Raw genomic sequence first — 25922 nt, 5'->3', positions numbered from 1 at the left:
CCCAGGGAGAAATTTGACTTTTTATGAAAGATTAATCATTAAATAAGTAAATAAATAATATATTATGGCAAACAATCAACACTTCTCAAATAAACACCAGAATGACTAAAAAGGAAGAAAACTTGGGGGGAAAAAAAGAAAGAAAGAAAACATCACTCGGCAGTCACTGTCACAGTGAAGCATTATACAAGGGCATTGCCATTGATATAAAGGAGCCCCAGTAATGTTTCTTGACAGACTTTTGCTGAATGATCTGTTGACTGAAGGTACTAAATGTAAATGTGTCACAGAGAGGATGTTCAGTATTGTTCATAATGGCACTCAGTTTTGTTTTCATTCCCTCCCCCAGGGGGTCCAGAGTTTGTCCCATAACTGAGCATACCTTTATAATCAGTTTGTTGATTTGCTGGGCCACTGTTGAAGTGATGTTACTGGCCCAGCACATCAGTGTCGAATATCGCATTGGCCATCACAGAGTTATAGAGTATGTAAAGGATGTCACTACCGACAATGGAGGAGCACAGTCTCCTAAGAAAAAAAAGAATCTTCTGTGCCTTTCCTTATATAGTTTCTCTTTGTTACCTGACCGGTCCAGCTTGACATTGATGTGGACTCCTAGGTACTTAGCACTGTACCACCTCAACAGCCACTCTGAATAGTGACTGGGAGCTGGGGCTTTTTGGTACAGCAAAGTCAATAACCAGTTTCTTGGTTTTGCTGAAGTTTTTGCCACCCAGTAATTAAATGGTCTAAGCTTTATATAGATCCTTTCATAGCAAGCTCTATTAATACAAGCTTAAAACAGTATGTAAGAGGGAATAACAAAATTCATAAGTTCAAAGCAAAACTGAGTTATCTACTACATGCAAGCAAGTCCCCATCTAATTCATGAAAATATGTACTTATTCACTATACTGTATGTCTTGTGTACTGTTACAAACAAATATATTTTATATAAGAGTATTGTAGCTTGTTTTGTGGTCATGATAACTATAGGTGGTAAAGACAAACTGTAAACTGTTTAGAATTTAAAATCACAGTTTTATATATGCGCAGATGACATCCTAATTAAAAATATTTTAAGTAGGAAAATATGTGAACGAAATGAAGTAATATTGCTAAATAGCACTATCACAGGAAAAGAAAAGACATTTGGTAAATGTGAAGGCTTGTAATGAAAATTTACATGTGCTGGGGTGTCATACTCCATACAGAATTGTGAAGGCTGCATATTTGCATTTTAACAAGATTCCTAAATGCAAGCTAATACTTGGTATTGTTGGAATATTTTGCTGAATAAGGCTGTTTTAAGTATTTGTGTGATATATTTTTGAAATATTTTTCTCATTAAGCGAAACTTGCTTAATGATCTGGTAGACTAAGCCCAGAAATAATGGCACCTTAAACCATCAGGACTGACATGTGAGATTGATTCACTTTGACTTGTCCATTTAAATATGGTTCTATTGTTCTATTTTTTAAATATTGTAATAATATTATTATATACTATTATATTATTATTATATAATAATATTATATTTTATCATTGAAAAAAATGAGTACATGAATGTGAAAAGATAAATTGGGCAGTCAATGAGGATTTTACCTTTCTTTTTTTTTTTTAACGCTACACTGAAACTCCCCCACAGCCAATATAATCCCCCATTTGTTGTCACCCCAATGCCACACATGAAATTCAACCCCTGAACTAAAGTGAGATTAATAAACAGATTCATTATTTAGAATCCTTTTGCTTCCCTGGTGTCACATGGATCTTCAGCACTCAGGCAACATTTTTAATATGACTTATTTCAATGACAACTGAAAAACCCCTAAATGATTTAACCACAAAGATGTCTAAAAGTGCTTTAAATTTAGACCTCACTTTAAAATGCATTGCTGACTGTCGGTCCTCATAATCATCATTAGTTATGCATAACATGGAGTGACTATTTATTACCTCTCCCACCCCTTTTTAGTTTATTAGATTATCATAAATATTTTGTTGTTGATCTAACTCAAGTGTTCTGCATTCTTTTTCAGTTATGGTGTGGTAATGGATGCTGTTTTCATGGTTAGCAACTTGAACTGTAACATCATAATGGTTCACAGGAAAACTCTACTGAATGCAGCACATTTTTGGTGACCCAAACTCAGTTATAAGCAAATGCTGCAGTATTTGTATATACAGTATGTCTGTTTGAGTATGAGTGTTTATTAAAGGTTTAGGTTGTATAGATTGAAACAAGTATAAAAGTGCTGTAGCTTTGTATATAATGTAATAATAAAACATTCTCACCTCAAGTTGACATTGTACTGTAGTTTTCTCTCTTACACACAGTGTTATTCAAGATGGACAGAATTTCTCAGAATGAGTTTTCTACTTTGTTTTGAGTATATTTAAGATAAATGCCAAAGTGGGGCTGTGGGCATCAGTTTTTCATCAGTGAAGGGAGCAATGATGTGTAAAACTAATTTTAGCTAAATCCCATTTTGTCAGCGTGTTGCTTTCAGTGCTTAAAAAGAGGATCATCTACCTTTCAATAATTGTCTGCGGTGACAGAAGGTGCTGATTTGCACCTGCTCATTACTAGAAGTAACTGACGTAAACAATAATGCTAGGGTCGTTCAGCTACATGCTTGAGCTCTTCTGCAATGTGACCTACTAACTAGAAAAGTGCAAATTTCATTTGCAATTAGAGAAAACTGTCATTAAATGCCATCTGCTGTAGCTTTAGGGCCTCCAAACAGAACTTACAGTGAAAAGATTATTGATAAATGAAAAAACTTGTCATATTTACTCAGAATTTCAGAGTAACTGTGATCCAGAGTAAAAGTCCTCACAACACACAGTGCTCATGCACCAATCACTCCCAACACGGGCTCTCCCAGTGTCTTCTTCAGGCCGCATTTCTCTCTCCTGTCTCTGGAGCTTCGTCCTGCTCCAGCTCCTGACTCTAGCTCCCCGACTGTAGGAAGACGACCACTTTTATTTTCACCTGGATGTGCTCCAGGTGCTTGATGGTGTTCTTCCAGCGACACTTCCGGGTGTGGTGGAAGTGCCACATGGGCACCCGGAAGCACTCCGGGTGTCGCTGGAAGGACCTTCCCCCACCTTCCCAGGTGTGGCAGAAGTGCAGAGCTCCCGGGCTTTAGGAGACTTGGGGTGCACCCTGGCAGTAGCCACAGGCCCCCACAGGTTTGTTCTTCCTTGCTCCATCCCCGTGGTCCCCTGCTTATCCAGGGCGGTTGCCCCCTCATGGCCCAGGGTACATATTGACTGCCTCCCAGTCCTTCCAGGCATCCCGGCTGGGTCTGGCCCCCAGCCTCCTGTGACACAATTTACCCTCAAACTGCTTGTGCTAGCTAACATACCCATTTTGTTCCATCTTGTCAGTACTGCTTACACCAGACAAACATATTAAGGCAGTTTTAATCTTCTGATGCCCCTGCCTTACTATTATTATACAAGTTCCCACAGCAAACATTTGTTCAACTTTTTGACATTATTCTGACCTACTCATCCTACGTCTATGACAATGTACTATATGTGGACATTCAAATCTTGACTCTGTCTAGATAGATAGATAGATAGATAGATAGGAAGGATATTTTATTAATCCCAAGGGGAAATTCACATACTCCAGCAGCAGCATACTGATAAAAAAAACAATATTTAATTAATGAGTGATAAAAATGCAGGTATAACAGAATATAACTTTGTAAAATGTTAACGTTTACCCCCCCGGGTGGAACTGAAGAGTCGCATAGTGTGGGGGAGTAACAATCTCCTCAGTCTGTCAGTGAAGCAAGACAGTGACAGCAGTCTGTCGCTGAAGCTGCTCTTCTGTCTGGAGATGATACTGTTTAGTGGATGCAATGGATTGTCCATGATTGACAGGAGCCTGCTCAGCGCCCGTCGCTTTGCTACGGATGTCAAACTGTCCAGCTCCATGCCTGCAATAGAGCCTGCCTTCCTCACCAGTTTGTCTGGGCGTGAGGCGTCCCTCTTCTTTATGCTGCCTCCCCAGTACACCACCGCATAGAAGAGGGCGCTCACCACAACTGTCTGATAGAACATCTACAGCATCTTACTGCAGATGCTGAAATACGCCAGCCTTCTAAGGAAGTATAGTCGGCTCTTTCCTCTCTTGCACAGAGCATCAGTATTGGCAGTCCAGTCCAATTTATCATCCAGCTTCACTCCCAGGTATTTATAGGCCTGCACCCTCTGCACACAGTCACCTCTGATGATTACGGGGTCCATGAGGGGCCTGGTCCTCCTAAAATCCACCACTAGTTCCTTGGTTTTGCTGGTGTTCAGTTGTAGGTGGTTTGATTCATACCATTTAACAAAGTCCTTGATTAGGTTCCTATACTCCTCCTTCTGCCCACTCCTGATGCAGCCCACGATAGCAGTTTTGTCAGCGAACTTTTGCACGTGGCAGGACTCAGGAGTTTTATTGGAAGTCCGATGTATACAGGCTGAACAGGACCGGAGAAAGTATAGTCCCCTGCGGCGCTCCAGTGTTGCTGACCTCAATGTCAGACCTGCAGTTCCTAAGACGCACATACTGAGGTCTGTCTGTAAGATAGTCCACGATTCATGCCACCAGGTATGAATCTAGTCCCATCTCTGTCAGCTTGTCTGTAAGGAGTTGAGGTTGGATGGTGTTGAAGGCGCTAGAGAAGTCCAGAAACATAATTCTTACAGTACTACTGCCTCTGTCCAAGTGGGAGAGGGATCGGTGTAGCATATAGATGATGGCATCCTCCACTCCCACCCTCTCCTGGTATGCGAACTGCAGAGGGTCAAGGGCGTGGCGGACCTGTGGCCTCAGGTGGTGAAACAATAATCCCCCAGTGTTCACACTTGCATAAAATACTAAGCTAGGACTGTAAACTTCAAGATGTTTACTTATAATTTATCAGTTTTTCATTTGTTACTTTGTCTATCAGTAAAGCCATGTTTTCTTATATAGCTTTCATATGTTAACTTTATTACTTAACATTATTGTTTTAATAGTAAAGCTTCTTTAAATGCTAATATTTTTTCTAAAACCTTTCAAGCCTTTCATTGTATCTGACATTTTTTATTTGAAATCATTTATGTGTAGAAACAACCAAACTTTACATAGTACCTTTTTATAGTAAATCCACCGCAACCTGCTTTATAGGTGCAGTGCTGTAACTACATTTGTTTACATAGACTTTAAGTGACTTGCACTAGGTCATACAAATAATTGAGTAAACTTGTAGCCTTAAGGTTTAGGGTTCATTACCTTAGTGAGTGGACACTTTTGCCTCAATTTGTATTTTTGAATAGGGCTGACTAACCAATGCAAAAAAATATCCATCCATCCAATTTCCAACCCGCTGAATCCGAACACAGGGTCACGGGGGGGTCTGCTGGAGCTAAAACAGGGCACAAGGCAGGAACCAATCCTGGGCAGGGTGCCAACCCAGCAAAAAAAATATTCTAGTCAGATTTTCTTCAGCAAGTGATTGTTCCTGGTCCTTCTCCAAACTGACAAGATAGCTGTTTGTTTATTATGTGAAACACAAACAGCATTCCATAGCAGCACTAATTCCTTGCATGAACACTTGAAGAGGAAACGCGCGTAGTGATAGGAATCATTGTGCAGAACAACATAGCATTGTAAGTAACGGAATTAACATTCACTATTAACACAGCCACTGATAACCAACAATTGTTCTTTTAGAGTTGAGAAATTTATGTTGGCGACTAGTGTTCAGACAAGAAGTAGAATCACAATATTTCTTCATAGGTGGTACATCTTTTGACTAGAAAATGCAGTGCATGACAAATTACGCAAATCTGTGATGTGCTGCCTGAAAGAGTAACTGGGCAACAGTCACTTTTTACCTGTTAAAACCATAACTTAAACACAGTATATTGTTTGACATTGGAATACAGGCAGCCAAAGAGTTAAAACAAGTAATAATTTTAAAACATTCACATAAAATGAATAAAATATGGGAAGCCGTTTAATTAGGTAGGCAGATACATAAATATTTTATAGATCTCAATGGTAAATTGTAAATCCCAGGAGTAAGCACCCTCACTTAGTACACACAATTCTTTTTAAATAGATGTGCATCAATAAAACCTCCTCTGCTACCCTTGTTTTTTGTACCTTAATTGAATAATACTGTCTACTGAAATAAATGTAGTTAGTATAATAAAGTAATTGCCCACTTTAACTCAGCCAGATTTAGCCAAATAATTATCTTTAATAACCTAAAAGGTAGAATCTTTATTTTATTCAAAAGGTGACATCTCTATCCTTGATGTCTGACATGAACTATTCTGATTCTGTGCTAGCAGTTTGTGAATAGCTTTATTAAATTTGTTATAAATAATAAATATTGACTTTGTTGTCTTATTATCTTGTTTTCAGCAACAACACTATGTTGTCAGTATAAAATTGTTTCTAGTGAAGTAGGCATTATGCTAAGAATTTGACCACAAAATCAAACTAAATGCCCTGAGCTGTGAGGCAGCAGTGCTGACCTCTGCCCAAAGGTGCAGGAGATAAAATTAATATAATTAAATCTCAGAACAGTAGAGTTTCGTGCACACAATGGCAGACAGGTATCATGAATTAACTAAGTCTTTGCCCCCCACAGATTCTATAGCAGGTACTTGCCTCTCTTGAACTGAAAAGTGCAGTTTGTTAACTTTTTCCCCTGATGTGTTTGCTTGTTCACTGCTGCTACCAATTGCACAACAGTTCTGCTCTGTTCTCTGTTTGCAAAGATATAAGCTGTCCTAGTACACAAAGTTCATAAACAAGTCTGTACACAAAATCATTACCTTTAAGACACAAATACATCAACACATTTTCAGTTTCCTTCTGTGTGTACGTTTTGCATTTCACTGTATAAATTTTCCATTAATTTTTAGATACTAGGATCAACATTATATACTTGGGACTGGACTCTATTTGTCCCATCTAACATTAGCTACTATAGGTCTGTGATACCACAGTGGCCTTGCAAAGCATCCTGACCCAAACCCTTGCAAAGCATCATGGGGCACTGGGGAAAAAAACGTTTTCCTAAGCTGGTTATATGGCGAATTTCCAGGAAAATATTGTGCAAACAAGCTTCACCCAGCAAACGCTGAAAAAATCACCTTGACGAAATTCGACAGGTAAACTGTATGTCAGCAACTTTGAACAGTCCCTTACCGTATCATTCTCTTATTTTCTTTCGTCTTGAAATCCTAAACCCAAAATAAGCAATCAGAATTCTATTTGCCACACACAGAACTGCACTTCAGGTGGTTTCTCTTAGGATTTGAGCATTGCCATGCATCTGAAAAAATGAGTAATTTTGGATCTCTTTTCTTCAGCTTTAGAGGACTAGATGACTTTTGGTAAATGAATATAGTGACAAGTCAAGTAAAATGACAGCTTTTATTGGCTAACTAAAAAATATTACAATATGCAAGCTTTCGAGACAACTCAGGCCTCTTCTTCAAGTAAGCTTGCTACTTTTTATTTCTTCATTTGTTTGTTACTGCTTTTTTATATTATCAGGAGTAAGCTTTCCAAATGAGGAAAAAATTAATGGGCAGCAGCTTACATTGCATGCAAAATGTTTTTATGCATGTATTTTAATTTGCATATTGTGTATCTAATAACATTTTTATATCAATTTCAGATTTTTTAAATCCAATTTTCCATCCCAGTTTTTCACATAATATCAAATCCATTAAGTTTATGATTAGCTTTTTTTTCTGATCATTTTATAAAAAAGCATCTAATTATAATCTCTTAAGGTGATACTAATTAATTACTTTAGTTCATAAACAATTAAGCACTCCTTGCTGATAGACTGAAATACTGCTTGTGAGAGTTAATTAAATTAAATAGTGACCCTGGTAAATACATATATGGTATTGTAAAGATTCTCTTTAAGTTCACCCTGGAGTTCCCCATTAGCATGAAATTAAAGCTCTAAGAAACTTCATGGCATGCCAGAGCATGTATCAGTACATACTTCCTCAGAAAAGATCTCTATCAAGTTATCATGTAAATACAACTTTTCTCATTTGGCATGAGCTAACTTAGATTGAACCATGGTGTAAATTAGCATATTAAGCTGCAGTCTGGGATTTTCTCAGCTAAATTTGTCAAAAATTGTAGATTTTATGGTTGGATACTGCATTTAAAATTTTCATTAGATTGCTGAATTGAGTTCTGAATGGTGTTGATTTTTTCAAAATTAGTACTCCAGTTATTGCATGTACAGAGTTTCAGTGTTTTCTCTATGTGGGTTTTCTCCAGGTACTTTTAGTTTCCTCACATCTAAAACTAGCATGTTTAGTTAATTGTAAATGTGTATGTTGACCCAGTACGAGATAATTTCGGTATAAGCGTAAGTATGGCCAGAGAAGAGGGGGTATTCAATCCAGCATTGGATTTTGTCCCATTACACTTTAATATATGAAGATTGTTTCAAACTTGTTCAAACAGAACTACAAACTTGAATTCATTAATTTATTTTGTAACCAGCAGTAATTTGTTACCAGCAATGTATTAAGCTGGATTGCTAAATTTCTTTCATTGGCAGCGAAAACAGAATTTGATAGTATAAGAGTTTGTGGTTTAATGCAACTAAATATTTCATTCTCACATAATGTCTGAAATGGTTAAATTCTCAAAATATTGTCAACTGTTGAGGCTTTCTATAATAATACTTTTATATTGTTGACACATTTATTTTAGAGCATTCTTGTTAGCATATTACCACCAGTAAGTAAATGAAATGACTATCCTAAACTATGAATGAAACAACACTTAATTTTGTTGTAGAATTGTCTAATATATAGGGAAGAAGGGTTGTTTGATCATCATCAAAAAAACCTACTGTGTTGTAGCTGTTTTGATTGACAGCATAGCTGAAGACTGAACATAGGTCAGTTGGGGTTGATATTTAGGTAGCTAGCCACTGTATCACAGACTATTATATATTGTGTTTTCACTATTGTACCCTCAATAACAGTGTGCTGCTTACAGGACAACAAGCCTTGGATTACTAAGGAGCTAAAAAGACTCCTGAATCCAATTAAATTATAGTGACGAAGAGGCTCTAAAGGTTGTACAGCAAGTGTGGAAAAAAGCTGGGTGAAGGAAAGGAAGCTTACATTTAAAATAGAAAACAAACTCATAAACAATAACATAAAGAATGTTTGGAATGAAAAAGGCTAGGAGCATGCACTGATTACAGCGTGTTGCCGCACCCACCACGCAGCGAACACCCGGGTTGAGATCCAAGTGCAGCCATGCAACGGGTGACACCTCAGCATCACACTGAACAGTGTGAGTTTTTTGTTTTTTGTTTGTTTTTTTGTTTGTTTTTTTTACATTGGCTGGTGTTCCAATCCTGCCACCAAACCCCGAGTTTTCCCTGCAAGTTGAAGGACCTACTTGCAGAGTTAGATGCAGATTAATGTCATACCCAGGACAGAACAATTGTAAGTTGAGGGACAAAGACTAGAAGATGCCGTTATCTCTCTCCTACACAAGGCTTATTCCCAGCTGGGCAAAGTTGGTAGCAATGTGAGGATTATGTCTTTTGATTTTTCCAGTGCTTTCAGTACTATCCACCCATCCCTTTTAAGGGTAAAGCTGAGGAATATGCAGGTGTTCTGGATAATTGACCGTCTGCCCAGCAGACCGCAGTTTGTGAGGCTCAGCAGCTGAGTCTCAAAATAGAATGTGAGAAATACCGGAGAATCACACAAAACTGTCCTTTCTTTTCACTCTGTACACCATAGACTGTAAGTATAACACCAGGTCATGTCACTTAAATACTCTGATGATTCTGCACTAATGGGGTGTAAAGTATAGGAGTCATATGGATGACTTTATTTCTGGGTGCAGGAAGAATTGTCATAATATAAGCAAAACCAAGGAATTGGTTAATGACTTACACTGCCCCGAAGAGCCTCTATGCCTATTCTGTATTGAGGGAATAGATGTGGAAGTGTGGCACTGCTACAAGTACATGGGAGACCACATCAACACAAACAAACAAACTATAAAAGGAAGGGCAGGGTAGACACTTCACCTCCTTTTATGTTGATGGTGACATTCTTTACTTGTGTTCCCAGAATATTTGTGTTCTGTTCTGTGTATTGTATTGTATTTACTTCCTTTTTTTGACACCCACTGCATGCCCAGCCTACCTGGAAAGGGGTCACTCTTTGAGCTGCCTTTCCCAAGGCTGCCTTTTTTAATCATTTGTATTTAGATTTGAGAGAAATCTTAGGAAAAAAAGACTGTAATTAGACTTGAGGTATGCATTTTATTTAGATGTCTCAGTCATCATTGTCACAGGTTGCAAGTTTTCATTCATCCCAGTGTATATCTTTCTATAAATATTATGCTCTAGGAGGCAAAATTCACATTGTAGAAGATACAGCACGAATAGGGCTACAGAAAGTGATTTAAACAGTCAATGAGAAACAGGAGAAATCAAAAATAAATAAAGATTCATAGTCTTATCTGAGATATAACTTGGTTGTTGGAGAAAAGACTGTGCAAATTTAGACAGAAATTTTCTCTGTATCATAGCTATTTTTAAATAAACCTGTTATTGGATAATGGATAATTATGAGTTTTTTTCTGATTTATGAAACCGGAAATGTTCTTAGTTTGAGTAGAAAAATATGCTTGGTTTAGCTCCCAAAGTATAATAAATACGCAAAACTGATTAATTTCATATTCAGCTTTCTAGTAAAAGAGAAAGCTTATTTCTAAACTCACATTAGTAATCAGTGAATCATATTTCTGATCTACAGCTCTTGAACATTCCTCATTTAAAGAAAAGAGATGTGATTCTGGCTCTTAGAGTCACATGGATGACTTTGTTTCTGGGAGCAGGAAGAATCGTTGCCCATCCATCCATCCTCTTTCGCTTATCCGAGATCAAGTCGCCTGGGCAGCAGTTTAGGCAGAGATGCCCAGACTTTCCTTTCCCCGGGCACTTCTACTAGTTCTTCCGGGGGAATCCCAAGGTGTTCCCAGGCCAGCCAAGAGACATAGTCCCTCCAGCGTGTCCTCCTCCCAGTTAGACGTGCCCTGAACACCTCACCAAGGAGGTATTCAGGGCATCCTGATCAGATGCCCGAGCCACCTTATCTGACTCCTCTCGAGTCAAGAATTGTTGTAATATAAGCAAAACCAAGGAATTGGTTAATGACTTACAATACCCGAAGAGCCTCTCTACCAAGTCTGTCATGAGGGAATAGATGTGTAAGTGTGGCACTGCTACAAGTACTTGAGAGTCCACAACAACACAAACAAACTAAAAAAGGAAGGGCTGGGAAGACACTTTTTTAGGACATTTCACCACCCCGTTTTATGTGGTTGGTGACATTGCTCACTTGTGTTCACGGAACACTTGTGTTTTGTTCTGTGTATTATATTGTATTTACCCCTTTTTTTTTGACACCCACTGCACGTCCAACCCACCTGGAAAGGGGTCTCTCTTTGAACTACCTTTCCCAAGGTTTCTTCCATATTTTTTCCCTGCAATGTTTTTTTTTTGGGAGTTTTTCCTTTGTCTTCTTAGGGAGTCAAGGCTGGGGGTCTGTCAAAAGTTTTGATATCTCTTTGGTTTACCTTTTTATTTCTTATGTCCCTTTAAATCCAGTATCACTTAAAAAGCCTGCTTCTTAAAATTTGGTGTAGGTCCACTATTCAAGGGTGTATCTACCACAAAGATGTACTGTGTGCACCACTTAAAGATGACTAGGGTAGTAACAATGTGATGAGCTTTTTGTGGACTGCTTTACATCAACAACAGCAGAATCTCAGCATTACCTACCTGGCTTGCATGCTTTTCCCAAGGTTGTAGACAGTGGCTGTCCACAAGGGATCATTACAAAATAAATCACCAGGTTAAATGTTACAGCTAAAGTGCAAGGATCAATATATGTGAACCACTTAAACAGAGCTGCAGTCCTTGACAGATTTTCAAGAAAGCAGGCTAGATACTAAAAATATTTTCTTTTCTCTTGCCAATGGTAATTCCCCAGTTTGGGTCCCAGAGCCACTTCACTGGGGTTTCTGTCTTCCTGCTGTGTTACATACATCTATGCAGCTGTTAATTTTGTCTACTGAAAAGTAATTAGGACTATTACGTCAGTTAAACCATAACAGGTAGAGACGTGCCTGTTGTTTTGGAAGCTTTGCCTTATTTAACCATTTGTATTTAGAGTTGAGATAAATCTTGGGAAAACAAGACTGTAATTAGACTTGAGGTATGCATTATTTAGATGTCTCAGACGTCATTGTCGCAGGTTGCAAGTTTTCACTCATCCCAGTGTATATCTTTCTATAAATATTATGCTCTAGGAGAGAAAAATCACTTTGCAGAAGACACAGAACGAATAGGGCTACAAAAAGTAATTTAAACAGTCAATGAGAAACAGGAGAAATCAAAAATAAATAAAGACTCATAATCTTATTTTAGATATAATTTAGCTATTGGAGAAAAGACTGTGAATTTAGACAGAGAATTACTCTATATTGTAGGTATTAAATAAATCTGTTATTGGATAAGAAGGGTTTTTCTGATTTATGAAACTGAAATGTTTTTAGTTTCAGAAGAAAAATATGCTTGGTTTAGCTCCCAAAGTATAATAAATACGCAAGACGATTAATTTCATATTCAACTTTCTAGTAAATGAGAAAGCTTATTTCTAAACTCACATTAGTAATCAGTGAATCATATTTCTGATCTACGGCTCTTGAACATTCCTTATTTAAAGAAAAGATATGGGATTCTTTTTGGAATTTGTTTCTGATGAACATGAGCCAAACTTGTAGTGTAATCGATTGTAAAGTCTCAAAATCTTATTTTTGTTGCCATCCATGTGCTGTACATATACTGTATATGTTGGGTCATCCAGTGAACATGTTATTTTTCAGAAACTCTTCAAGCATAATTTTTAGTTTGTTACAAAGTTCTGTGCTATGTACCAAGGAAGTGTTGAATAGCACTTGTGCTGCATGAGTTGAGAGCTGGTGTAGAGAAAGTTAGGAGAGTACACAGCGATGGTTTGAAAGGGACTCCAAGCTGTAGTTGTAATACTATGACATTATTCATTGAGAAAAAATAAAAATGCAGTATACCCTGGTTCACAAGTGGTAATGAAGGGGAAGAAATGTCTTGATTGTACAGTTACTAAATGAAGTGAGTCAATCAATTATGAGTCAGAGGCGAGTTTACATAACACTTCAGCTGAGTGGGGAATACAGTTTTACAGAGGGATGGGGTATTATCAACAATAGGGTTCATGCAAGCTGCATACATACTCATTACAATCTAAAAATTTGTTAAAAGGTATAGTTTAAGAAAAGGAGAGTGGAATTTGGTGGTACATTGAACATAGGGAAATGTGTTCTCCCCTCTGTTTTGTATTTTAACTTTAAATTGAAAAAGGAATCAAAATAGTACCTCCATGTTTCTTTTAAGTTAAAGACTGCAAAGAACAGCATGGTATTTGTTATTGAATAATATGAGATTGCCATAGACTAACAATTTGATCTCTTACAGAAGCACAACACGTGTTTTTTATTACAGCAAAAGTTGTCGAACACACTTACTTGCTTTTTAACTTTTGATTAGTACAGTTTTGTATGTTGTGTTCTTTAATAAAAGAAAATATTTAAAGCTAACCAATAAGTTAAAAGAATGGTTAAAAGAAGAAATACTTGTGATAAACCATTGTCTTTTAGAGACATTTGCAATAAATAATACAGTATATGGATAAAAGTAAGTTACTTGAAACTTTACAGATAATGCTGTCTAAATAATATAGACAACAAAATACATAACAAAACTGAAGCGGAAGGTAAATCTTAATCTTCCATTTTACAAATTACATTTCTGGTTTGCAAGAAGAAATCATAATTATAGATTCATTGTAATTAAATGCAGATATCAAAGCAACATAATTTACACTATTTATTAAATGTGTTATGTAGTGTCTACAAAGTGTAGCTATGGCAGGTTGATAATGATCAATAGATATCTCTGTGCCTACAGGCATAGATAGTGGAGGCTATGGAATTTTCACTATTTGTACAAGAAAAACAAGTTCTAGTGAAATCATTTGGAATTGACTTGTTTAATACTTAAGCTGAGAATTGATTTCTTCCACTTTTGGAAAACTGTAGAAAATCTTTATGTAATAATTTTTAATTCACTTTTAATTTATTCCTGCATACCATCACTCTAATTCAGACTCCCTAAATGCACCTAAAGACTAAAACTTTGACTTATAAATCTTAAGAAAAGAACAATAGCACAGTTACAAGATGCAGCATATCGCTATATCGCGCTTCGACTTTCGCGGCTTCACTCTATCGCAGATTTTAAATGTAAGCATATCTAAATATATATCACTGATTTTTCGCTGGTTCACAGATTTCTGCAGACAATGGGTCTTTTAATTTATGGTACATGCTTCCTCAGTTTGTTTGCCCAGTTGATTTCATACAAGGGACGCTATTGGCGGATGGCTTAGAAGCTACCCAATCAGAGCATGTATTACATACAGTATTAACTAAAACTCCTCAATGATATGCTTCCCGCGTGGTGCTTGATTGTTTGCATTTCTCTCTCTCTCACCCTCTCTGACATTCTCTGCGCCTGACGGAGGGTCTGAGCAGAGGGGCTTTTTACATAGAGGCTGTTTGCATAGAGGATACGGACGCTCCTCTACAAAATGCCGCTTTATCGTGGTGCTTCTGCATACTTAAAAGCATGTATTGATTTTTTTGATTGTTTGCTTTTCTTAGCAAGCGCTCTCTCTCTTTGACATTCTCTGCTCCTGATGGCGCTCCTTTGAAGAGAGATATGTTTGCTTTCTTTTAATTGTGAGAAAGAACTGTCATCTCTGTCTTGTCATGGAGCACAGTTTAAACATTTGACTAAAGGGTTTTATTTCATGTCTAGAGGGCTCTAATAATGTTAACAGTGTAGGAGAGTTTATAAGGGCTTAAAATATATAAAAATAACCACACAATCATTTGGTTTCTACTTCGCGGATTTTCATCTATCGCGGGGGGTTCTGGAATGCAACCCCCGCGATCGAGAAGGGATTACTGTATTAATATTAAAACACTTCTTTACTTTATAGCAATATGACTTAAAGAACTATGAGACAGTGAAATTATTTCCAGTTCAGGTTCATTGTTCTATACAAAGTACAAAGAAGATCATACTTTTATCTGAATATCTGACCATTGTGCAAAATTAACACCTGAAAGGCTTTAATGAAATAGTGTAGAAAATGAAGTACTGGCGAGTGTTTGGATTATGCTCTTTTTGGTAAATCAAGAATGTTTCCTTAGGTCCTGATTACTTGTGTGTATGCTGAAAACATACAGTCAAAAATCACATTCTTCAAATGCAGATGGATGGAAAGCCCCATTTAAAGTGCACTTGGTTCTCATTTGTGCACCTTGCAGTTGTGTTCATGAGCAAATTAGAAGCATGAAAACTGATAATATAATTTTAAGAAATACATTTAAGGTAAATTTAGGTTTCTCTGTTCATTTTTTGATGAAACACTCAGAGTTACAATTTGAATAGTCAAAATTGATTGTTAGGCTTTCAAAAAACAAAGCATGATAAAAGTTCCTTTGTTTTTTATTTCAGCACCAGCAAGAGTTGCTGGCCCTCAAACATCAACAGGAGCTGATTGAACACCAACGCAAACTGGAGAAGCACAGGCATGAGCAGGAACTGGAAAAACACCAGCGAGAGCAGAAGTTGCAGCTTCTCAAGAACAAGGAAAGGAGCCAAGAAAGTAAGAGAATGGAAGTGTGACTGTATTTTAGCAAATTGACATATCTTGTTAGGAAAATCATGTTAATCGCTTAGTCAAGGCACATTTTATGTAGTGTTTCTCATAGTGAACACATATTACAGAGTCTGTTAAATACTGCTCAGATACAGTAGATCATGCATCAGAGGATTACAGTGTATATACATCTAACAGCTCGATCATTTGCGTAATTAATTTATTAATTTAGTCACTTAGTCTTTCATTCATTAATTGTTTTGTACCCAGTGTTTTCCATTGCAGGAATTTGAACAACACTGGAAAGGCCACCGTTCTATAGCATGGCACATTCCCATGTACACCCACAACCCCTCAAATAGAGTCATCAATAATTTGGACCTGCATGTCTTTCAGATGTGTGAGGAAGCAAAGTGCAATTCCAGAAAACCCACGCAGACATTGAGTGATACTCTACATAGACAGTGCTAGGATGTGATTTCTAGGCTCTGGAGCTGTGGACTGACAGTCTTAAAGCACTGCTCCAAAGTGGTGCCCTCATTTAATTAATATTTAATTGCAATACAAGCCATGTTTCTTATTTGGAAAACTAGTTTTATGATGTATCGTAACATAAGGACGACCTTAAATTATTGTCAAAAATAATTTTTTGGATAATTGTTTTCTGCATTTTTCCCAGTATAAGGATAGCCCCACGACCCAGAATTGGATTAAGCAGATGTGAGAATGTTATGTTGTATATGAGGTGTAGTAAAGAAAAGTTATTTTTTCTTTTTTGTTTTTCTTGAAACTCATTTGATTTTGTGTTTTCAGGCAATAATTTTGCCCTGAAGTGTTGTAAAATTTTATTTTTAATGATGGTAGGGATAATGGTGAAGATTGAATACCACTTTGTGCTTACATTTAACAACAGAATTGCAATTCTTATGCAGATTTGTCCCTGCTGTGCTGCTGTATAGCCGTGCTTCTAATCAAAGTTGTGTTATAACCAAATGGATGGTTTTAATATACTGTACTTTAATTTTAAAGCACTTCAATACTTGTCCAATGTCATTATTGTAGTGTTAAAATACACATTGTTTGGAATATTTGTAATTCGAAAATTCCAAAAAATAAAGAAGGTGTTGAAAAATAAGGTGATTGCTGCTGTCCCTCAGATGGGATCTCTGTTTCCCATTGTCAGTGTTAGGTCCTAAAGAATACGTATTTCCCTTTCTTAATTTTAGCTGAACTGCAGTGCCTTTTCTAAGTATTCAGGCAGTCAGTAATTAGTTTTTTTTTCTTTACACTCAAGGTAAAAATATATTAACATAATAGTTTGAAGCCTGATCCATCAAATGCAATAATTGTTATGAGCCTATTGTTGACACACATTAACAAACTCTTAGTTTGTTCCTTTGAGTTTGCTATTTTTCATAAGGTCTTGTAACTTTTTTATTCTAATTAATCCAACTTTTTTGTCTGCATATATTTTGTGATAATTATTTGATTAAATTAATGTTTTCTTCATGGAAATCACTATAATACTAATGTTGTTTTAAGTCTATTATCTTTAAAAGAAGGCAATAAATAGAGCAAAGTCTACTCCAGTACTACACGTTTAAACCTCTTTTATTTGTGTGTCAATCGGAATTAAATGGTACCCAAATATTGCGCTCATTTGGAATAGTGGACAGAAAACAAGAAATGGTACTATTGTTGCTGAAACATACGTAATTAAAAATATCTAAAGATAGTTATATTCCATACTTTCACATCATATACATGTTTTAATCTCAGGTGATTTGCTATCCCAACAGTAACAAACGATTCTAATCCTTTTGTCATTTTCTAAACCAGCATATTCTGTTAGTGAGTAGCTGAGTGATTGTTGAAACCAGTCTGTCTCAGGGTACGTTCTTATAATGCGTACGTGAAGATTTTTGAAATGACTAACTATGAGAAACAAACCTGAACATTGTTATTTATTTGTATTTACCTTTAAAAACTTATGCACAGAAAAATGTATTTTCCTACTACCTAAAATTAACTATACAGTGGCTTAGGTAGTGAAAGAATACAAATCTAAAAGTAAACAGTTTCCAAGAATCTTTTATTAGCTAGGAACATGTGTCAGAAGTGAAAAAGAGAATATTTTTGTGAAATCCAGTACTCTGTTTAGCAAAGACTAATTAGGATGTTTGTCCTTTGATATATGTTCTGTAAACATTCACCTACAGGGACAGTACAACCTCACAATCCAAGAAAACCAGTTTCAAATTCAGTTCTTGGTGTTTGTACGTTCTCCTTGGGCGATCTGGTTTCCTATGTCTCCTCAAAGTTGTGTAGTAGAATGACTGATAGCTCAAAGTAAAGTGAAAGTGCGACTTGCGCCTAATGCTGCCAAGAGAAGCTCCACAGTAAGTGCATTAGGAAATGAATAAATGGATGTATGTTTCACTGCATAAACATTTACTTAGTGCCATTTACATTTTCTAGCAGAAAATTTGTTGCAAATAACAGCTTAACCTTCTTTCTAGCAGAAAATTTGTTGCAAATAACAGCTTAACCTTCTAGAGAACGTCAGGCATTTCCTTTTTCTGATCACAGTCTTACCTTAAAAATAATGTGTTGTTATAACTGTTGCGAGTACTTAAAAGGGTAGGCTTACATAACTGGTAGACTTCAAGTAGCTGCCTTTAACAAGCAGAAAGTAGGTGGACCTACAAGTCATCCCACTCACTAAAAGTCATTTGCACATATTTTTGTTTAAAATATATTGATGTGCATTAACAATATCAGACGAATGTGAAACCATGTAATATATCTTATTGATATTTATTAACTTATTTTAATGCTGCAGCAGCTAGTATAAACTGTGTTATTTTCCAAGATAATACCAAACTTAGGAGAACAGATATACTGACCATGAGAAGGTCATATTGACCTGAACCCTCAAGTAATGCCCGTGTTGTACATCGTCTAAATGTACATAAATACCAGAACTACCCTATATCTTGAATAATTTAAGCATGGATGATTTGGATATCAACAGATTATTCTGGATTTTATGCCTTATGAATGAACTTTGTGCCTTGTGAATAAACTTTACTTTAGACTAAGAACTATATCATTCCACCAGAAGCACTGCAAACATTCTTTTTACTTATGGCTCAACTTAAAACTCTACTTTTTACCTTCAGCTACCCTAGACACAAGCTAAAAACTATACTTTGATGCATTTCTTGTTAGGTGCTGTGGCCAGTACTGAGGTGAAGATGAGACTGCAGGAATTTGTCTTGAATAAGAAAAAAGCACTTGCTCAGAGAAACCTAAATCATTGCATGCCAAATGACCCTCGTTACTGGTATGGGTAAGTAGTTTTTGCTGAATTTTACACAATTACATTTCCTGCATTGGACTGGAATGCCAACTAGAGTTGGTTTCCTCCATGAACTTGGTGCTGCAAGGATAGGCTCTAACCATTCTGACCTTGAAGTGTATTATGAGAGTTTGAGAACGTTGAGTTAGGTTACATTCTTTAGTTTTGGCCATGCCTATGTGATAAACCACAATGCTGAATGAAGTCAATAGCAGTAGATATATGATCAGCTGGGTAAGGATATGGATTTAAAACTAAAAAGGTGAATTTTAACAAGGCACTGAATGGCACGGCTATTACCTCTACACTTTTCACTTTCTTATCTTATTTGGCATCATGACTTACTACAAATGAGCTTTCTTTTATTGCCTCATGTAGCTCACTTTAAAATCACTTTTTGTCCATATATATTGTTTGTGTATTCATATATATATATATATGTGTGTGTGTGTATATATATATATATATATATATATATATATATATATATATATATATATATATACACACAAACACACAGGTCCATATATATTTGGACAAAAACTACTTTTTTCTAATTTTGGTTCTGTACATTACCACAATGAATTTTAAATGAAACAACTCAGATGCAGTTGAAGGGCAGACCTTCAGCTTTAATTTAGTGGGTTGAAAAAAAAGTTGCATAAAAATGTGAGGAAACTAAAGCATTTTTTTAACTCTCTGCACCCGTGGTCCCCAGTGCAACCAGGGCGGTCGCCCCCTCGTGGTCTGAAGGAGGCACAAGCCCTCTTGGGCATCCCGGCTGGGGGTGGTCCGTCACATTCTCCCACCACAAGCTGAAACCCCTAGGGGCCAGCGGCCCGTCCCACGAGGGCAGGTCCTGTTTGGCGGAAAGCCAACACACTCCACTCCAGGGCCCGATCCTGCAGAACAAGGAGCAGAAATGTTGCCCTGATGCCACCACTCTGCGCCTCTTTGCCTTGAATAGGGGCAACGCTCCCCCCTCTCACCGGCACCCTGGTGCCTGCGACTTCGGCCTCCCCTCCAAGATCTCGGTGCCCCCCGTGCTGGGACATTGGACGGGACCGCACACGCCCCCGTCACCTCAGCCGGTTGTGGGGTTTCCCTCTGCGCCCGTAGAGGGCGGCCCTTCACTGGACGTGCGCACTCAGCAGCACGCCCCTGGCATTCACCCCTCGATTCCTCCTTTTCCTCTTGGACACGTTGACGGTCTGGGTCTGAGCATGGCAAATGCTCAAATCCAATCCCGTCTGCATCTCTACAGAGCGACAGGAGACTGCCGCGGGCTTGGAGCGCAGGGCGCTAGGACCCAGGGCACTCATCAGCCCTTGTTTTGCCAGCCCCTGCGATTTCGCTCTCCTCACCATGCGCACAGCCTGCACCGCCGAGTCGGTTGTCGGAGAACCACCTACTTGATACCGATCGTTCGTATCACGGCCAATTTCGGCGGATTCTCCTTTATGCTGTACGGGGATGGCTGTACTCGCCTTCCCCGAGGTACTCTTCCGGCCAAAGGCTCCAGTATCGCGCCGTTCCTCCGCAGCGTGCGGTGACTCTGATGATGCGACCACCTTCCCCTTCAGCATTTGCAGCTCCACACAGAGAGTACATAGCACCTGCAAGAAAGGTGACTCTACGAGTCGAAGGCACTCCTGCTGCTCGCGCAGAGCCACCGGCAAGGACAGGAAGACCGCCGACGGTGAGCTTACCTGTCCGTCAGCCCCACATGTCAACTGCCTCCTGCGGGCCTTTCCCTCTGGCCCAATCGGGTTTCTCTCTGGTGCGCGATGGACATTCCCTCGTCCCGCCTCCAACCAATCATCGGCGGGCCCGCAAGACACACCATCCAGTCGCGTGCCTGTCACAAGGAGGGACCTACAGTCCACGGCCATCTTGTCTCCCCCTCTCCAGGTGCGGTGGCGTGCCTCCTGGCAGCCTCGTAGCTGCTGCAACCTCTCCGTCTCCTGCTGCCTCCTCCGCACTGCCGATGGCTCGGGGACCGGCATACCCCTGCCAGGGACGCGGAACCGGGCAGTCCCTGCCCGCAGAACAAAAGGTAAGTCCGACCCCAAAGGGCCAACCGCCGTGGGGCAGGGCACTTACCTCCCGGATCCCGTCACTCCGAGGCGCCTGCCTTGGTGTGGCCTTCGTTGTTGCACTGCCGGCCTGGCCATCCTTTGTGACAGCGCGTCCTTCGGAGCCCGCTGCCCTCCGGCAACACCCGTTCTCGTTCCTCCGCACCCAGGGAACATGGCCTTTCTGTGGACCAATGGCAGTCCGTGGGGAGAACCGCTCCCGCGGCGTGTGTGTGGGTTCCACGGCTGCGCCGGGCTGTCCATAGAATGATTTTTAACTGTAGGTCCCTACCTTGAACCAGGCAGAGCAGCCTGCCGACTGCGCCACTGTGGAACATGGCCTGGACACAGACAGACGAACAACGGTTTGTCACCAAGCACACACATATTTTATTATATAATATTTACAATTTAAGTCTGTGCACAAACTCAGTGCCTCCAGCACCGATCCTCCAAAGTCCAGGCCTCACTCTCCAGTGCCTTCCTTCTGGCTGCCTCCACTCCTCTCTCTCTCGTCTCTCGTCCACTTCCACCCGACTCTTGACTCCGAACGAAGGGAGGCGGCCCTTTTTTAGAGCAGCCCAGGTGGGCTCCAGCTGCTCCCCGACACTCCTCCACGGACACTCCCCTGGGTGGCAGAAGTGCTGGCTGTGCACCTGGAAGCCCTCCGGGTGTCCCCAGTCTTCTCCCACCCAGCACTTCCTGGTGTGGCGGAAGTGCTGAGGACCAGGGCTCTTCAGGCACCGGGGCGCCCCCTGGCGGTGACCACGGGCCCCTAACAGGGTTGAGCTTTCAAGCTCTGCGCCCGTGGTCCCCAGTGCAACCAGGGCGGTTGCCCCCTCGTGGTCTGGCGGAGGCACAAGCCCTCCTCCGGTCCTCCTGGGCGTCCCGGCTGGGTACCACCCCCAGCCGTCCGCCACAGTATATATGTATATATATGTATATGTATTGTGACAGATAGAGGGCGCTGTCATCCTCTTGAACCCTCGGACAATACGTCAGACACCCGATAAAAGTCCAAATTATAATTTTATTTAAACTGTACAGTGCACAAAGCACCCTACTCTCTACAATACTCATTAAATAACAATACAATAACCAATAATCACAATCCATCACTCCCAGATACGTTGCCACCCTTCCACCCAGCTCAGCTCAACGCTCTGGTGTTTCTCAGAGTCATTTATAGTCCCTGACCTGGAAGTGTTTCTCATCCTTCAGTCCATGTGACTCCTTATCACTTCCGGGTCAGATAAAAAGTCCGGGTTATAGGGCACAAACGACTCTCTGGGCCTCCCTGCAGCATCCTCTGTTGACCTCTGTGGTATCCAGCAGGGCTGTAAAGGAACACTCCATCGTCCATGATTCCCTGCTGGTATCCAGGCCACCTCCATGCTGCAGGGAGAGCTCCATCTGGTGGCCTGGGGGTATTGGCCGGGATGACAAGCCGGCCATAGACTACAGTATATATATATGTATGTATGTGTGTGTGTGTGTGTGTGTGTATATATATACACATACATACATACATATATATACACATACATACATACATATATATACACATACATATACTTGTGTGTATGTTTGTATGTGTCTATATGTGTGTGTATAGCTTTGGTCACTGAGTGCAAGGGAAAAATAATAAAATATAGTCTATAAGTTATTAAACAGTAAAACATTAACGTTTTAAGAAGTACAGGTACATTGAGCACTACTGGAGTGGTTGCGTGTAAACTACATTTTAAAGACTGTGTAACACAACAGGTAAGTTACTAACAGCAGCTAAAATGTATATGGATCATCTCTCTGTAGTAGATCCCTTTTGAAAGGCGCTACACGACGGCTGTGGTATAGAAATTACATTTTCTATGTGAACGTTCAAATTTGTGCCTCTTGTAATGTGCCTTACCGGCAATTAAAGAAAATTATTTTTGTGTCCTCTGCAGTGTTAAGAGAGAAAGGCTTTGGTTTGGGATAAAAGGAAAAAGGTGTAAAGAAAGGAAAGTTGCCTTTTTCTTTTATATAGTATAGAGAGATGTGTTCGCTGACGTTATGATCGCCTTTTGGGGACAGTCACGGTGGGTCTTGTGTAGACTGGTGAGCCGTCCCCGCCATTAATCGGCTGTGATGGCACTGTCAGTCCTCCACTCGTGTGCGTGTCTTCATAATCCGAGCTGAGGACCTCATAATCGATATCGTGCAAAAGAAAGTGTGAATCGCCTTAATATTATTTTGCCGTGGTGTAGAAAAGGGGTCCGTGTTTGCACTTGTCTGGGCTATAGCGCAGGGGAGGAAGAAAAATTAAAAGTGCTCACTTTGACTTAAGGCAGAAGCGCAGTCAGCGTCTCAAAGGCCGGCACAGCTATGCACGCGCTGGCTGCTCGACTTTTGCTGGGCAGGAGACCCCAGTTTTGTACACACGTTCATGATATCAAAAGTCTCAGCGCTCTTTGGAGGTAATTCATATATTATATATATAGCAAAATACCCGCCTGCAGCGGAGAAGTAGTGTGTTAAAGAAGTAATGAAAAGAAAAGGAAACATTTTAATAATAACGTAACATGATTGACATTGTCATGAGTGTTGCTGTCATATATATCCTGCCTAAATAAGTCACCCTCGCTTTGCTCTTACTTTTTACCGTTCATTTAATCATGGCTAGTGGCGGAAAAATTATAAAATGGAAGGAGGATGGCTTTACCAAAACAATTATTGATGGCGAATCGATTATTCATAAAGCTTGAATTGGTGATCTGTTTTCTGTGTTAACCTCATATTTTTCATACTTCTTCTCAAACTAAGGTGGTGCGAGGGTAAAATGAATCGGGATGCGCTGATCAATGTAATCGGTGTACCAGGAAATCATGCATTGACAAAAGCTCCCTTTGCTTGTAATGCAAAGTGTGATTAAATGCATTATTTTTAAGCGTTATGGAGCACATGCATCGAAGCTTCTCAGCTGTGCTTGTGCTAAGAAAAGGAAAGATTTTAAAATAACGTAACACGATTGTCAATGTAACCTTTTGTAAGTAGTGCCTGGAGGATTCAGTGTGAGAAACTCTAGAGACAGAGTGTGTATTAACTTGTGGATTTTTCTGTGAGTATTTGGTGGCAGTGTGACGAAGTTGCTTCGGAAGACGGCGTTAGCCGCGAAGCTCAGCTCAGAGCGAAATGAGGTAAATGGGAGGGAGATGATGACGTGACTCCCCACCCGCCTTAACTGTCAATCCCCACAAACACAGTCTCTCGAATTTGCATAAGCACACCCCTTCACCTACAATTTTAACTTAGTTACAAAGTGATCAAAACTCTCGTTTATATCCTGCGTCCTCTCATTAAACTTGTATCCCGCATTACCTGTGGGCATGTGAAACGCCAGCGTAGCCTGTCTATGAACTTAATTTAAAGTTTAGGTTTACACCTTGCTTTCTTTCCGAGGTAGCAACACTCATGAATATGGTAGTATATGTCACTTTCGCCGCTTCTTATTGTTTCGCTGCCTTCTCAATTATATAATGCATGTTTTCTTAAGTGCTTTTTGGAGGTCTTCCTGGTTTTCTACGCACTGCGTTGACAGTCAGTTCACGTGATTACGTGGGAGGCGTGATGATGTCACGAAACTCCCCCCACGTCTTTCCAGCTCAACTCCATTACAGTTAATGGAGAAAAATACCTTCCAGTTATGACCATTAGGCGTAGAATTTCGAAATGAAACCTGCCCAACTTTTGTAAGTAAGCTGTAAGGAATGAGCCTGCCAAATTTCAGCCTTCTACCTACAAGGGAACTTGGAGAATTAGTGATGAGTGAGTGAGTGAGTGAGTGAGTGAGTGAGGGCTTTGCCTTTTATTAGTATAGATATATGTGTGTATATATATATACACACCACACACACATGAATGTCCTTTTATCTATGTACAGTTGACAGATAATGCTACAGAAGTCATAAATCCGAATCTTGCACATATATTCACAAGCAGTGTATAGGGTAATGCATTTTATTATTTTATGCATTACAAAATGCATTCCAATAGATGGCATTTCACAAATATTCAGTCCAGATACACCCAACCGGTTGTACCTGCCAAATGGTCAGAAATAAGCTTATATTATATATACTTTTTTTTTTTTGTTTCATTTTTGCTTTCTTAAGTTATAGTTTCAGTTTGCATGTTGCCTTAATTACTGTATATGGTATTTGCTATAGGATTCTTAGCAGCAGTGCTAATGTTTACATGTTCCCTGTATTGAAAGAAAGACATTGCAATTTATTACTACATAAATGACTAAATACATTTCAATGGATGGCAAGTTGCAAACATTAATAGCGGTGTCAATGTCTGCAGTCCACCATCTATTAGAATGAAAAATGCATTACATTTTATTATGTGCATGACAAAAAACATTTCAATTGATTGTGAATTGCATACGTTAGCACCTAATATTTCCAACATAATGTAACTGCCAGATGAACAGAAATCAGCTTATATATACTGTAACTGATTTCCTTAGGTGTTGAAAATGGTTCCATTTTCAAAGTGAATAGACAATGAAAGAAAATAGTAATTTATTTAAACAGCTGAAAATAAACAAATCAACATTACAGATATTGTACCTTTTGCCCCATGTGATATA

The 25922-nt window shown here is 39.2% G+C and overlaps 1 protein-coding gene across 7 annotated transcripts in view; it reads left to right on the top strand.

Annotated features, from left to right (window-relative positions):
• The window catches only part of hdac4 (histone deacetylase 4), a 532842-nt gene that overhangs the window by 329403 nt on the left and 177517 nt on the right, over positions 1 to 25922 (top strand). For all 7 annotated transcript variants that reach the window (XM_039756441.1, XM_039756439.1, XM_039756440.1 and 4 more), the window contains 2 exons: positions 15706 to 15856; positions 19082 to 19202. In XM_039756441.1, the coding sequence (XP_039612375.1) occupies positions 15706 to 15856; positions 19082 to 19202 (272 nt within the window). The remainder of the gene's footprint in view (positions 1 to 15705; positions 15857 to 19081; positions 19203 to 25922) is intronic.

This window comes from Polypterus senegalus, chromosome 6 (genome assembly GCF_016835505.1).
Source record: "Polypterus senegalus isolate Bchr_013 chromosome 6, ASM1683550v1, whole genome shotgun sequence".
In the NCBI taxonomy this organism is placed as follows: Eukaryota; Metazoa; Chordata; class Cladistia; order Polypteriformes; family Polypteridae; genus Polypterus; species Polypterus senegalus.
Note: the sequence above shows the minus strand (reverse complement) of the source record. Positions and strands in the feature narration are given on the sequence as shown.